Raw genomic sequence first — 16,124 nt, forward strand, 5'->3', positions numbered from 1 at the left:
TAATGAGCACCACACGGGTGAGAACCCATAAATATGATTTGTATGGTGTTCATCGTCATCACGAGAAGCTCAACTGAGAGCTACCGGACGGATTCACCGATTGCGGATAGTGGAATGCTTTGTATACGGCTTAGCTGCAACTGCAGTCACGAACAATCAGCGGTATCTAGTGCAGTGTCTGAGTGAGGCCGGGCGGCAACTGCTCCTGCTTAAATACTGAGTGTCTGAGATATTCGATATGCCAAGACAAGTTATTGGCATTTTATAATAACCAATGATCACAACGTTACCGGGCGATCTGTCCTATGCGCCGGAACAAGCTTGCTCACCTATACAACTTTCATTTTTATACCCACCACCATAGGATAGGAAAAATTTTTCTGCGGTGGTTTTCCTCTCTTAATGCTGCAAACATAAGAGGTGTCACACTGTGGCACGTTTGGACTCGGCTATAAAAAGGAGGCCCTTATCATTGAGCTTGAGAAAATTCTTAAATCGGACTGCACTCATTGATATGTGAGAAGTTTTCATTTATTCATTCCGTTTGTAACACATCGAAATATCCATTTCCGACCCTACAAAGTGTTTATATTTCGGTTCGTTGTAAAATTCTAAGACGATTTAACGATGACCATGTGTCTTTCTGTCCGTCAGTTGTAATCATACTACAGTCTTTAATAATTGAGATATTGAGTTAAAATTTTGCACAAACTGCCATTTCTTCTATAAGTAGGTTAAGTTCTTGTATGGGTCACATCGGACTATATTTGGATATAGCTGCCATATAGACCGATCTGGCGTTAAAGGGTTAAGCCTATAACAGGCGCATTTATTACCCGATTTCGCCGAATTTGGCATAGTGAGTTTTATTAGGCCCGCCGATATCCGAAACAAAAGTGGACCAGATCGGAACATATTTGGATATAGCTGCCATATAGACCGATCTGCCGATTTAGGGTTTTAGGCCTATAATAGGCGCTTTTATTACGCGACTGCGCTGAAATTTGGAACAGTGAGTTGTATTAAGATTCCCAACATCTGTCCCGAAAATGGTCCAGATCGGCTGCCATAGAGACCATCTTCAGCTTTAGGGTCTAAAGACCAGTTATTCTCCGATTTTGCTGAAATTCGAAACAGTGAGTTGCACTAGGGGCCTTGACATCTGTCCCAAATATGGTGTATATCGGATCATATTTACATATAGTTGCCAGATAGACCGCTCTGCCGATTTTGAGTCTTTGGCCTATAATAGGCGCATTTATTACGCGATTTCAATGCATTTGGAACATTGAGTTGTATTAAGATTCCCGACATCTGTCCCGAAAACGGTCCAGACCGGGTTATAATTAGATATAGCTGCCATAGAGACCAATCTTCATCTTTAGGGCCTGAATATCATAAAAAGCGCATTAATTCTCATATTTTACTGAAATTTGAAACAGTGAGCTGTTATAATACTCCCGACATTTAACCCATATTTGGATATAGCTGTCATCGATCATCCGAATTAGGGCTTAATCACTTGAACGGCGCCCTTATTACCTGATTTCGCTGAAATTTCGAACTGTTACTTGTATAAAGCTTCTCGGCACCTGAACCGAATATGATTGAGATCGGTCTATATTTAGATATTAATAAGGATATAGTAGTGTTATAACAAATTTTAAAATAAATATATCCACGGTGGTGTGTATCAAAAGTTTGGCAAGGCCGAACTTAATGCAGAACCTAATGTTTTTTATTTAAAAAAAAATCTTGTGATTTCTTATGTCATTAAGTTTTTATTGCAAATCCATAATTTCTAATTATTCCGCCCATAAATGTAAGTTCTAAAATTTTTTTTGGTTAGGTTGAAAAGAGGTTGCGGGTATTAATCCGCCTCACTATGGACATACACCTAAGACAGTAATCAGCTAGTTGTGCGCTCTAAGTACTAAAAAAGTAACCTCGAAAAAGAAAATCTAAGTTAGGAATACATTACAAAATCCTTAATTGTTCTTCATGCCACGCCCCTTAGTTGGTTCATGTCTGGTATTGTGTCCCCACATAAGTGGAGGTATCTGTTAGGCGCGAAAGCTGGGCAATGAGAAACGTCTCATCATCTTTCCCGCATGCCCTACACATGCTATCACTAGCCGCACCGATTTTACGTAAGTGAGCTCGTATGTCCCGTTATGATACCGATAGCTTACTGACCTCCTTCTTAATTCTTTTCAGTAATTGCCTTGTCTTCTCACTATCTGGGTCTCCCCATAGGAACTTCGCCGTCCTATCGGCCTTTTCGCTGTTCCACAGCGAATGCATACACATTCGTCGCCCACGCCCTTAACTTGGACTGCGTCTACCCGAAAGGTTTCGGGTTAACCAAGTTTATTGACGACAGTTCTCTGGCCTTTACTGTCAAATCGTCTGCCTTCTCATTCCCAGTTACCCCGTTATGGCCCGGCACCCAAACGATGTGGATTTTGCCATCCTCAGAGAAGGCGTTAATCTCCTTCTTACATTCTAAAAATGTTCGTGATATTATCGTTCTGGTTGTTATTGCCCTTATGGCAATTTTACTGTCGGTAAAGATGTTCACATTCGACGTCCTCGCGTTAGCACCACACCATGTCACGCATTCCTTGATCGCCCGGATCTCTACCTGTAGGACCGTATTATGGTCAGACAGTCTAAAACAGATCTCAGTCCCTGGGTTCTCACTATTGACCCCCCGGCCCACTCTGTCCTCTAGCTTTGATCCATCCGTGGAACATGATCTTTCAGATGGCAATACTAGGGTCCCATCAATCCAAGTCTGTGTCGCTGGCAGCAGTGCCTCGCACTCGACCTCAAGGTTAAATATTGGTGACTTGGTGATGATAAGCAAAATCTAATTTAACTTTTTTCCTTTGCAAACGAATGGGAATACCTTTTCCCTAACTAGAGCTATATTTTTTCTAAGACGGCTGTATTTTTTTTATCCATTCGAGGAAAATATACACATTTTGGGGGAAAAATAATTTGAAATATTGCAAGGATTTATTTTCATTTTTTTTCTATACTTTGCCATTTGTGTTATCTTCGGAAATGTTTGCCATTTATCCTACTAAAGCTTTACACAATTTTTTTATGTTGCACTCCATAATATCGACGTTTCTCGATTGCAGTATAGAACAAAATGTTTAATTCGCTTAAAAATAACATTGAGAGACATTCACTTTGTTTGCGTATGATGTTTCATATTTATTGATTTAACTAAATTCGTGCGTTTCTTAGAGTTAAAATAGATTAGTTTGGTAACATTAAATGCTAAAGCTCGATATGTGTGTTTCTTTTTCATTTGGTTTTTGTGTGGTTTTCCCCTTTTGTGTGCAGCACCAAGGGATTTGGTTATTTATAGACTTTGAGGCAAGTCTTCATTTCAAACTACATTTTTTGCATTACTTGGCAGTTCATCTTCTTCTGTGGGGTTATTTGCAGCGACTTGGTTGGTGGCAACAGTTGCACCAGCCACGGGCAAAGTAGTAGTGTTGGTGGTTGTAGCAACACCTCCCGTTGCATTGTTATTAGAAGTCTGCTGGGATGCTGCCGCCTCCTCATCGGCATGACACATTTTACGATGTTTGTGCACAAAGTAATAACTGGGAAATTTACAGCCACATGTCTTACAGGGATAGTATTGCACGTTCATATCCAAGGGTCGTACCTCACGCCTTAGAAACTCACTGGAGGTTGCATTTAGTGTTGAGCAGCCTTGATTCATTTGTGGCTGACTGTGGCTGGATGTGGATGCTGAATTTCTTACCACAAATGGGCGAATATTTTGTAAATTTGGTCCCTTGATGGTATGTGAGGGGTCTGTTGCCGACGTTGTTGGGTTTTTGGTTTCCTCATTGGCTGTTGGCCGCTTTTCGGCTGAAGGAACGCAAGTGGCTTGCAAGGTTAGAGGATTTAAATGACGTTTGGCATGTTTCTGATAACAATATTGCGATTTGAAAGTATGTTTGCAATATACACATACGAAAATTTCATTTTGAGTTTTGCGGCTAGCTTTACTGCCGGTCATGCCGCCTGCTCCTAGGGTGTTGCTGTTGTTGTTAGCCCCCATGCCGCCAATGCTGCCATTTGATGTTTCACTATTTTCCGATTCTTCAGCATTGTGCAGATGTTGCTGTTGACTGATGGTCTTGGCCATTTGCTGGTGAAACGACAGGGATACACTCTGCAAAGAACGTTCCTGGCCAGCCACAGCACCACTTAGATGACTTGCCGCCGCCATTGAAGTGCATGATTCTGGTTTGTGGCCATAGGCGGTATTTAGTATGCGTTTAAAGCGCACTGGCCCATCACAACTGGCCACATCAATGATAACCTTGTTGGCCTCGGCATTATCCAGCTGAGAAGCTGGTATGGGTGCTTTGGCCACTTGCAGACCCGATGATGACGTTGCCCCAGCTTTTCGACGTTTATCTGATCTATGGGATTTTTTGTGGGCTTTCTCATGTCTTGATTTGCTAAGCGTGGTATTGGATTCTTTGTTGTGCTTATTATGGTGGTTTGCCTCAGAATTTGATTTTTTGAAAGCCACTTTCTTGACCTCTGTCGTTTCAATTACAATTTCAGCATCTTCCGAAGTGGTGTCTATGAAGACCTCAACATCTTCATCATCCTCCTCTTGGTTGGTGTTGGGATATCCAGCGATTATAACTGGATTCGACTGTTTGTCACATTCATCAACATCTATATCATCTTCTTCATCCTTATTCGATTCCATGTCATGGGCCCTGGTCAGCGTTGACACAGGCACATTGTTGGTAACAGTTGCCGTTGTTCGATTTACCAAAGGTGCGGGGGTTAAAGTAGTAGTCTGCAGTGAATGGGCTAAGGGTAAAAATCCAAAATTGGACACTTGCGGTTTACTGGCAATTGGACGTATAATTTTGCTAGTATTTTGATGGCTGCTATTGTTGAGTGAATTTGTGGCGAGAGCAGTATTATTGGTGCCAAAATATCCCTCTGCCTGGGCACGTGCCAAATATGATCTGCAATGTAATAGGGAAGTTTTGGAATTTTAACAAAAATTGGCATTGATATTCACTATAAAATTATTGTTATGTTGTAAGGCGCCCATACAAGGAAATTTTTTAAATATTTCATAAGAAAACAGTTTTAAACACCAGGCTTGGCTTAATAATTTTTATGTGTAATCCTATTTTTCATTATATTTTCATTTGTTTTTAAATTTTTTTTTTAGTATTTTTAACTAATTTTTTATTTTTTTTTTATTATTACTCTAATGTGGCAATTATGCGGTTTTATTTTTGTGATGTAATTGTTTCTTTCTTTTTTTAACAATTTTTTTTTTTGTATATTTTTTATGCCCATTTGCATAGGTCAACCCACCTACAGATCTCCAAAGCTCTGGGCATATGTAAAACATGTGTTGCCAATAAAACTCCAAATATATTTTCCACATTTAAATCCAAATATCCCGTGTACATGTAGGATAACAGCGGTGCAAATTGATCGGGTGTTACATTACTCAAATACACCACAAAATCAGCTCCATGCTGTGTGGGATGATGCGGGTGATGATGAGTTGCCGTAGACCGTTCATCCAATCTTATGGCCGAGCGCAAATAACCGCTGTGCATACCCAATACAATGCTATGGGCCATAAATCGCATAGTCGAGGGACCGGGTCCCACTTCTAGAACAACATCGGGAGGAGTTGACATAAGATTGGAGTTTAAATTTGTTAAACTATTTACACCGACCAAAGACGACAGTCCATTTGCATTAAGCGTCGTTGTAGATTCATGTGAACGATTTGTACCCGTTGAAGTTGAGGCGGAACTTCCCGTTGTGCCAGTTAGCCAATTAGTAAACATTTCTCATACACAAAAATCTTTTTCCTTTTTCTTAAATTAATTTTTCTTATTTTATTTTCTTAAACAATCATTGATATGTCTTTTTTCCGCGTTCAATATCTCACGCTTGTTGCCGTGTGGTCCTGCTAATAATTCGTTTAAAACTGTTAGCAGTCCATCACTTAACGTGCCTATTTATACACATGTCACACAGGACTTTCCGTCGTACAATTCAGTTATTTTGTGTTTTTTTTTCTGTGTTTCCTTTGGTTTTGGCGGTTGTAATGTGCATGGCTAATTGTAAAAAAGGACAATTGTCTCATTTGGTTCAGTTCTTACTCTCTTGCATGCATACGACATTTGCTCTTTTCATTTTTCTCTTAAATCTTTGAGAACGACTAATTGATTTGCAATGGGCGAGCTCTATGGTAAACAAAATGATGGCAAAGCAGTGGCGGTGTGGGTTTTTAACGACTCATGGTCGCTGTATGACAATATGCGAATTTTGACTACGTGTTAGGTTAGGTTCAAGTTAGACGTTTTTGACCATTGTGATACCACAGGAACAGAAAATGAAGATGTCTTCTAGCTCCTATCGTTGAACCATCTAGATCGTTTTAAAAAACCAAACAGCTTGCGAATGTTCACATTCGTTAAATCAGACAGGTTCTCAAGGAAATGAGAACCTAAAGTGAAACTCTTTCTGACTGCTAGTGCGGGACACACACAGTGTGTGTCCCCTTATCATTGAGCTTAAACTTGAATCGGATCGCACTCATTAATATGAGAGAAGTTTGCCCCTGTTCCTTAGTGGAATGTTCATGGCAAAATTTGCATTTGCTGCAATAGAGACAGAGAACCCTATGGACAACATACGATTGTATGAATTATTCCAAGACCGATTGGAATAAATGGTTATGGAAACATATCATACATTTCTGTTGTTTTTTTTTAATACATTTCACATTCTTGGATCAAGCCCATAACAAAATTTTCATAGCGAAAAACAGCACAAAATTGTTTTTTTTTTGTGTAAAAAAAGGAAATCTTTGTAAAAATCGTAAATTATGGCCCTAAGAGCTTTATCTCAAAGTCAATAGCTGACCCTTAGAGCTTAATCTCAAAAACAATTTGACGCGCTATTTCCAAATCCAAATAGAAAAAGATAGAAAAAACTAAAAAAAATCAGAGGAAACAACCAACATTTTCCATTTGTTTTAACCAGTTGTATCAGTTGACCAGCGTATGTTTAACATAATTTAATAACAATCATACGCCTTCTTTATCTGTAGGGTATAATTGTAAATGGCAGAACATCCATTCATTCTCTTTTGTGTTCATTGTTCCCTTGCCTTTAGTTTCTCTTTACGAAAAACACGTGCTTTTTGTCTTTTATGATGAGTAGCTTATGCTCACATAACCTCCCCAATACCACCCATTGTTCTCTGGCTCTTATGCTCTCTTATGCAAAAAAACATATTTTTACTCTCTTAAATAGCTCTGTGACTCTTTCCGTTTGATTTCTCTTTATTTTACTCTCATGGTGAATGGTCTGTTGTGAACACTTACTCTCTCGCTCAACGGTATGTGAATGTGTGTTTGTGTGTTTTTATTTACATTTGAATTTTATGCGGCGGGCAATAGCGGTCGGGAGGTAGCAAGCAAGTTATTTTAATGTTGTTTGTTGTCGGATACTTTACTCCTTTTGAAATGATTATGAAAACATTATTATTAAAACATTAAGTTTTCCCTTTTGATTTGTTGTATCTATGTGGGCCTTTGTTTGTATGCGCCAGCTGTTGTATGTATGTGAAAAGTATGGAGATGAAAGGAATCGAGTTTGCATTCAACAAAAGGAAAAGGAGAAAATTCTCTCTGGGGCATTGGCGGTATTGTAACTTTGATTTGATAATTGTGTGTCAAACGGCAAATGATGCTTGACAATTGTGTGTGGGTGGTTATAATTTAATAAATTAAATGAATTTGTTGTAGGTATGTTTACAAATAAATGTTTTAAAATTTTAAAAAAGTCCCCATTAACCCATTGAGAATAATTTCTCTTTGATTAAAATGTAAAACGTTGGTGGTATAATTAAGTAAAAATTTCATTAAATTTTTATATATAAAAAAAGAAAATATTTTTTGGAATTGTTTTAGGAAAAGAAATATTAATCTCTATATAATTAAAAAGTATTGTTTTTTTAAAAATTTTTTTCAAAGGAAAATATTGAAAAACTACACTTTCCACAATATAATGTTTTATTCCATATTTTCTTTGCGGGAAACATGAGTAGACTTTCACATGTAATGTACTACTTGTTAGTTGCAGATATTAAAAATAGATGAAACAAAAAATGTCCTTCAATCTTTTTGTTGATTGATGATAAATGCCACTTGTTCTTTATTTCCCATGATTTCCTTCTACACACAAATCTATTATCTCTACAAATAATATGTCACATATTTGCCTTTGTTAAAGCGAAATACCAATTAAAATAAAATTGTTATTGCATAGTTAACTATTCCTTTTGATGATGATGCGTCTGTGATGCTACTCTGTTTGTCAACTTTGTGCATATGTTTGTATGTAGCAACCAAAAATCCTTGCTCCTCCAGTGTGTGTGTGTGTGTGTGTGTGTGTGAATGGCTTAAATTTTTGTTCATGAGTTTTTCTTCCCGAAGCAATTAGACAAAATTACAAACAATCAACGCCAAAAGTAATGAACGAAACGAAAAATCCCCGGAATCGTTGGCAAATACATTGGAAAGCTCACCGCATTTTTGTTGTCACTGTAAAAAGGGCTATGTTGCTCTCTCCCTCTCTCTCTTTCTCACACTGAAGTTTTTAAGCGATATTGGTGTGCACCCTACCACTCAAGCTATTATTGCTGACACCAACAAAATCCTGTTGTATTGCTAACTTGTGTTAAGTGATTGAAATATCAATGGTATTAGTAACAACACCAAACAAAACAATCATACAATCATGCTGGCGGCGGCGGCGAATGGGAACAACAATGGTGTGTACTACAAACCATTTAGCCAAAATTTTGAATTCGTGCAGCATCACCACCCCAATGGTTTTCTATGCTTTTACGTTAAAGGTTTTTGTTTTTGCCGGGAATTCGCGAAAATCCGCCACAAACGGTGGCGGTGTTTTGTAATAACAACAATGGCACAAGGACCTTTTATATGGCGGACAGGCATACTAGGCAGGCAACAACGGCAACAGCAGCAAATTGCATAAATACCACTAATCGTGCTTGTAACATTCTCACTCTCATTCTATTAGGCTTTGGGGTAAAAATACCTAAAGTTTTATGTTCCTGTATAACAGTGGGTGTTACACCATAACATTCAGTTTCTGGCTTCATGTGCAGGAAATAACATTGTAAAGATCATTTGGAGCTCAGGGGTAGGGGACATTTCTAGGCCCAACACTCCCAAAAAGCATGTATTTTGGAATATAGGACTTCAAATTTCATATTAACACTTAAGTTCATATGAATGAGTGATGTCAAGTTTTTTGGTTAATAATGTACCCATAGAACCGAAAGTGAGCTTATCGGTGAACAACATTTTCGATTGCCATCTCGTTTTGGGCCCATTCAGCGAACAAGTTACGTGTTTGACGCTCGTTTGAATTCAATTTTTGCACGAGTGTGATTTTGTAAGCCCGACAGATCCATTTGCAAAATCGTTCATAAAATTGCTAGGCACAGCTTCAATGGTTGCGTGATGACAGGATGGGCTCATTCGCATTTTCTTTGATATTCTGCTTCAAAGCAGCAATAACATCTTTGGTGCGCACATCTTTGAGGACACTCTTTATTCACTAGAGTAAACGTTGTATGAAACCAACCCATGGTTAGTCGATAAGCAATAAGCATATATTCAGAAAACCAAATTCGTTTAACCAGAAAAATATCGATACGATAAATTGTTGTTGTTGTTGTAGCAGTTTGTTGTATTCTATCTTTCGTCTGCTTGATTCTGTTGAGTGTTAAGACCCAGAAACACTGCCGCTAAGATGGGTGCGTCCACAGGGATCTGGGTTTGAGTCGAGTGTATCTGGCTGGGCAGTTAAACAGGTGACATGTATCGTGCGGTCCCTGGTTACAATTGGGACATACATCTTGCACGTCGGCATCAATTATTTCTCTGTAGGAGTTGAGGCGGCTGCATCTGCCGGAACGTAATTGAGGCAGAACTACTCTGGTTTGCCGGGGGAAGGTCAATTTCTTCGGGTGCAATGGGAGGCGGACGATAAATTGTAACCGGAGAATGCGAAACCCGATCTTAAATTAATTTTTCTTTAATTCATTTATTAAAAAAAATTTTAATTATTTTTTTAAGATTTCATTTAATAATTTTTGATTGTTTTTATAATTTCTATTAAAAATCTTTTAATTAATTTTGTTTTATTTTTTAGTTTATTTTATTATTATCATTTTTTAGTGTATTTTATTATTATTTTTTTATTATTTATTTTTTGTTTTTATTTTTTATTGATTATTAGTGCTGTCTTTTTATTATTATTATTTACATTCTGTTTTTTTCGTTTTTATTTTTTAAAATTTTTTTTTTAATTTTTTTTTGTTAAATTATTATTATTTATTTTGTTTTCTTTTATATTTATTTATTTGTTTGTTATTTATATTTATATATTTTTTATAGTTTATATTTATTTCTTCTTTATAGTTTATATTTATTTATTTTTTATTATGTTTTATGTTTTATTTTATATTTTTAATTTTTTTTTATATTTTTACATTTTTTATTTTATATTCTTTTTTTATTTTTATTTTAAATTCTTTTTCTTTATATTTTGTACGAATTTTCCATATTTTATATATATTTTTTATTTTAATTTAATTATTTTTTTTTCTATTCGCAAAAATAAATATATTTTTTAATTTTTTGTGTTTGTGAAATTGTGTTTTTATACCCTCCACCATAGGATGGGGGTATACTAAATTCGTCATTCTGTTTGTAACTTCTCGAAATATTCGTCTAAGACCCCATAAAGTATATAAATTCTTGATCGTCATGACAATCTAAGTCGATCTAGCCATGTCCGTCCGTCCGTCTGTCTGTCGAAAGCACCCTAACTTTCGAAGGAATAAAGCTAGCCGCTTGAAATTTTGCACAAATACTTCTTATTAGTGTTGGTCGGTTGGGATTGTAAATGGGCCATATCGGTCCATGTTTTAATATAGCTGCCATATAAACCGATCTTGGATCTTGACTTCTTGAGCCTCAAGAGGGCGGAATTATTATCCGATTTGGCTGAAATGAACTTCCAACATACGTGTTAAATATGGTCTGAATCGGTCTTTAGCATGATAATAAACCGATCTCCTTATTTACTTCTTGAGCCCCTAAAAGGCCCAGTGAAATTTCACACTTAGATTTCTACTGTGGTCTCCAGCATTCAATTCAATTAGCATAGCAATTCTTTTCTTTTATCCTTTGTTTGTCTAAAAAGAGATACCGAGAAAGAACTCGATAAATATATAAGATTCGGCCCTGCCGAACTTAGCACGATTTTAATAGTTTTTTTATATTTTTTGTAAATATGTTCCTAACCCACTGTGCGGTGAGCTGCCATGCTTCGTTGTTGGTGATTTCATAAAAATTTTAAAAGAATTCAAATTACGCTAATTGTTGCCACCAAAACAAGTGCAGCTCCACTCTGCATATGTCCAATATGAATTGTGTGCACCAAAATACATATACGCGGGTACATATGAAGGAGTATTTATTTAACCTCCCCACTTGGTCAAATGTAATATAGCAAGTAAGTGGTGTAGTGTATAAATGAAGTGCTGCTCATACGCAATATGTTTATCTGGCCAAATTGAATTTGGGAGGAAATCCTTTTTTCAAATGAATATCACAACCATGTGGTGCATATGTCATCTATAACTTCCCCCTCGCCCTTACTTGCCTAGATCAAAACATGTAGACTCTATGGAAATTTGGAATATTAAATGATAAAATCAAAAGTTTTTATTGTTTTGTTTCGATTTTTGTTTTTGCTTGACTGCAATTAGTTTAATTATGAAAATTAAAATGACATTTCTCTTTCATTTTGTTATTGGCACATTGCTATTTGATGGCAGCAAACCACAATCTTTCAATTAAATTGTTTCCAATACGTACTTGGGTCAATTCGATTAGTTTGTCATTTGCTGTCAGTGGTGGTAGGTGGAGATTTGATGATTACCTAGAGAGCAGAAGGCTAGAGCTGAGTTTACAACAAATAGCCGTTGTCCCTATAAGTTGGTCTGTGGAAGTCATCAAAAGACCTCAAACGTTTGTAACTTCTCCTTTGACAAGTAATTAAAAGCAATTCAACCCCGATAAAAATCACAAAAAAAGAGATTAAACAAAATATCAAAGAGAGAACGAAGATTTAAGTCAATAAAAAAAAACCACATAACAAAACGAAAAATGTCAAAACAAAAAGAGAAAAAAAATTCTGTTAATCAACAGATCAAGCATTTTGTTGTAAATAATAAAAAAAAAATTATTTTAAGATTAAATAATATACAAAGACTATTTTACATTTAATTACGGTAGGGTATGTTAAGAGTTGATAAAAAAATCTCATTATTTTTCTTTATTGTTATAACAATTAATATTTGAAAAAATTATATTTTACTCAAAACTCGATTATTAAAATCTTTAGTTTAGAAATCGGAAGTTGAAATATAACTTCCCTCAATGATTCCTTTATATAAAATGTTAGGCCGTCTTACATTTGTTTATCTTTTGCTTAATTTGAAAGTAAAGACATTTAACACATTAAAATCTTTCAGCGATTCAACAATGAATGCTTTACTTTATGGTACTTATAATAAAATCCTTAAGTCATTAACTTAACTTAATTGTCATTAAAATTTATTTGAAGTTTATACAAACCTTTACTATAACCTATGACTTACAACTTTCTTCGATTTGGCATTCTCACTAACATCCTCATAACCAGTATCCCCATCGTCATCATCATCCATTAGACAGGCAAATATACTTTGTGCTAATCTCTCTTGGAAATTATTTACAAAATTACCACAGCGTTTAGCAAAACTTGGTTAATGATTGTTTGAAAATTCTGCTACTTCCTGATTTCTTGATACATGACTGCGTTACGGAATGATGATGATGATGGTGACACATAAATAAACATACTCGGAGAAAACATTTTAACTAATTATAAAATGGTTTTTATTGCTCTGGCATACCAACTGATTCAATGCTTACTACTACATACACACTCCTTGTGGTCTAACCACATTATTTGGCCGGTGCACAGGGAGAGAGAGAGTTTATTCCTCTCCATCATGCGGTTGTTAGCAATGATTGCAGAAGTATGTGTGCATGGCTTCATAATGGGTAAACAATAATAATGCTAAGCTTTATAACTTTGCAACTCTTACTGCCAATTATCGCCACGAAGAGAATCAAATAACACATTCATACAGATAGGGATGCCAATTAGTGATATTATTTTCAAATATGGGAAATATATGCAAAAAAATGCTGCATACGTCAAAATGAATGAAGTTTGATTTGTATGATACCAAGACGTTGCAGTGCTACGCTATGACCATCAAAGAAGTAAAAATCCCAGATAGGTTTATATGGCAGCTGTATCAGGTTATGGACTGATTTAAACCATGTTTGGTGCAGTTATTGAAAGTTATAACAAAACACTTCATGCAAAATTCCAGCCAAATCGCTCTCTAGTAGCTCAAGAAGTCAAGATCTAAAATCGGTTTATATGGCATCTATATCGAAACATTTACCGATATGGCCCATTTAGAATCCCAACCGACCTACACTAATAAGTATTCGTGAAAAATTTAAAGCGGCTAGCTTTACTCCTTCGAAAGTTAGCGTGCTATCGACAGACAGACGGACATGGCTCGACTTAAAATGTCACCGCGATCAAGAATATATATACTTTATGGCGTCTTGGACGAATATTTCGAGGAGTTACAAACAGAACGACAGAAGATAAGTTAAAGTAACAAAATAAATAACAGTAACAAAATAAAAAAATAAGATGGGAGAATAAAACACTGTATGCGGGATTTCATGCAAATAAATAATTGCTCTTATGCAGCGCAATTTATTTACTATCGTAGCAATCAGTTCAACAGTAATACGTGTTCAGTTGACAGACTTTGTAGTTGAAAAGCAGATTTTGTTAGTTGAAACAGCAGTCATGTCTGCATTCCCATTTCCAGCAAACAAACTGTTGTCTTAGCAAGCATTTTTTCCAATTTGGTTAACTAATTTCGTTTGGTATGCACCTCATTGTGTATCGAAGCTTTAAGTGTACGTCCAAAATGGCAGGGTGGGATTAATATCCGCACAATCTTTTTTGAACCTAACCTAACTTAATTAAATAATGTAGATCAGATGGATAGACGCAAAGAAATGGTAGTGACCAAGAGAGTCTAGCCACTTTCGAAACGGAACATATACCAATGGCTGCTATGTCTATGTCCAAGGATCTGTTGATTAGGCAATTTTTTTCAGTAACTTTTCAATAATCAAATATTTCCGCTTAACATAATTCTCATGGTCATTAAACTCGACTCCACTTTGGAGTCATGGTCATTAAGCTCGACTCCACTTTGGAAAAAAAAGACACGAAAAGTAGATCAGACAGCTTCAAAATATTTAAAGAACAAAGCTGTTCGTCATATAAACCAAAGAACAGCATTCTTTGGTATTTTTCTTATCCGAAGAAAACTCTAAAATACACATTTTTTTCTTAATTTTATAGTTAATTAAATTTTTAAATCCCCAATCTAACATATTTGATGGTTTTTCCATTTATGCTCTCTCTTCTTCACTGCATGCTCTCTTAACATGTCATAACTACACTTCACTCGCATGTCATAATCATGTTATATGTTCCATTACTCATGTATGATGATAGTGTGTCGATGTGTTTACATTTCATTTGTATGCATGTGTGTAGGAAGTTGTGGGTGTTTTGGAGCATGAGAGTGTATGCACAATGTGTCTGTTAGTCTATCTGTTTGCTTGCTAAAATGCTGTCTATGCTTAAAAAAAACTTGTAATTCTCGCTTTACATGTACTCTTGGCTTGGATCTGTGCAAGAGAGTGTGAGTTTAATGGTATGGATGGATTGTTGTATATGTATGTATGTATGTACGTATGTCTGTTGTTGAGAGTGCTTGGATTTGGTTTTGCTTACATTTGTAATTAAATTGTTACCAATTAAAATTGCACACTCTTTTGATTATTGCAAAAGCAACAAGAACATTAGCCAGGGTTCTGCGAAAGCAGCAGCAATAGCATCTGCATGCAGACGAGAAGAACATCATCGGTTTTGCAGGCAATTATCTTGATAACTATTAGCTTTTTTCGTTATTGTTGTGCCAAAGCTAATGAAATATGATTTCTTTTTAATTCCCCACGACTATTTGCCACTTGTACTAATGCCCCTAAGGGGAGGTTGGGGGGGCTGTGGAGGGGCCAATGTTTATACTTTTATCAGGCTTCGTTTAAGATGATGAAAAATCAACACCATTTTGTAAATTAAATAAAAATCTCAAAGCACTTACTACTACTTCTTGCGTTTTGGGAGGTTGATTCTTGGGCATTCATCATTATGCTCCCCAAAAAAAGAGTGTGTATTTTTCTTTTTATTACATTTTACCTAGCATTGCCACAGCAAGTCAGTCAGTCAGCGACAACATAGGTTTTTCTTGATTTCTCTTTTTCTGGCAATGTGAAAAAAGAAGCATTTTCTTATGAACTTGTGCTTACTTTTGGCATTTCCCCAAGGTACTAATTAGTGTTTGAATGCTTGCAGCTACCTACATAACTGAACTAGCTGGTATTAGAACAGCTGATTCTAAGGGTATCCACAAAAGCTGCTGAATTTGTAAAAAAAAAATTACTGAAATGTGTGCCCAACGGTGCGAAAATATTTTAAGAAACTGTAAGTTCTATTAAAATTTATTGCTGATATACTCGTATATGAACACAAAATCTTACCAACTGTATTTGTCTTTAAGAAAGTTCTTTCCTTAAGTAGTTTCGATACTTTTTTGGCCTTTTAATATTATTGAAAATGTATTTTTGGTTTTACATTTGTGTGTTCTTTTTTCTTTTATTTGCTCTTTGTTCTTGCAAAAGAAATTTATAGCTAATGGAATTATTTAATATTTTTTCTCCAATCCTACTCAACAGCTGCTGAGTCTTTTTTTTACCAGCATTTAGTTG

At 35.9% G+C, this 16,124-nt stretch overlaps 2 protein-coding genes across 3 annotated transcripts in view; one reads left to right on the plus strand and one right to left on the minus strand.

Moving 5' to 3' along the window:
* The window catches only part of LOC106091683 (uncharacterized), a 194,145-nt gene that overhangs the window by 156,532 nt on the left and 21,489 nt on the right, over window positions 1-16,124 (plus strand). The gene's annotated exons all lie outside the window — the stretch shown is intronic.
* On the minus strand, window positions 3,097-5,990 carry LOC106091684 (uncharacterized). The gene is made up of 2 exons (XM_013258294.2): window positions 5,386-5,990; window positions 3,097-5,024 (listed from the first exon to the last, which is right to left on the minus strand). Exons 1-2 carry the CDS (start codon window positions 5,871-5,873, stop codon window positions 3,404-3,406), a joined length of 2,109 nt encoding a protein of 702 aa, XP_013113748.2. The 5' UTR covers window positions 5,874-5,990; the 3' UTR covers window positions 3,097-3,403.

The sequence above is a fragment of the Stomoxys calcitrans genome, chromosome 4 (assembly GCF_963082655.1).
Source record: "Stomoxys calcitrans chromosome 4, idStoCalc2.1, whole genome shotgun sequence".
Taxonomy (NCBI): domain Eukaryota; kingdom Metazoa; phylum Arthropoda; class Insecta; order Diptera; family Muscidae; genus Stomoxys; species Stomoxys calcitrans.

Bases quoted from the DNA above. Each gene is read 5' to 3' on its own strand.
- LOC106091684 (XM_013258294.2), bottom strand. From the start codon at position 5,873: ATGTTTACTAATTGGCTAACTGGCACAACGGGAAGTTCCGCCTCAACT. The intron at 5,025-5,385 runs GTGGGTTGACCT...ATTACATTGCAG, and splicing joins AGAGCTTTGGAGATCTGTAG to ATCATATTTGGCACGTGCCC.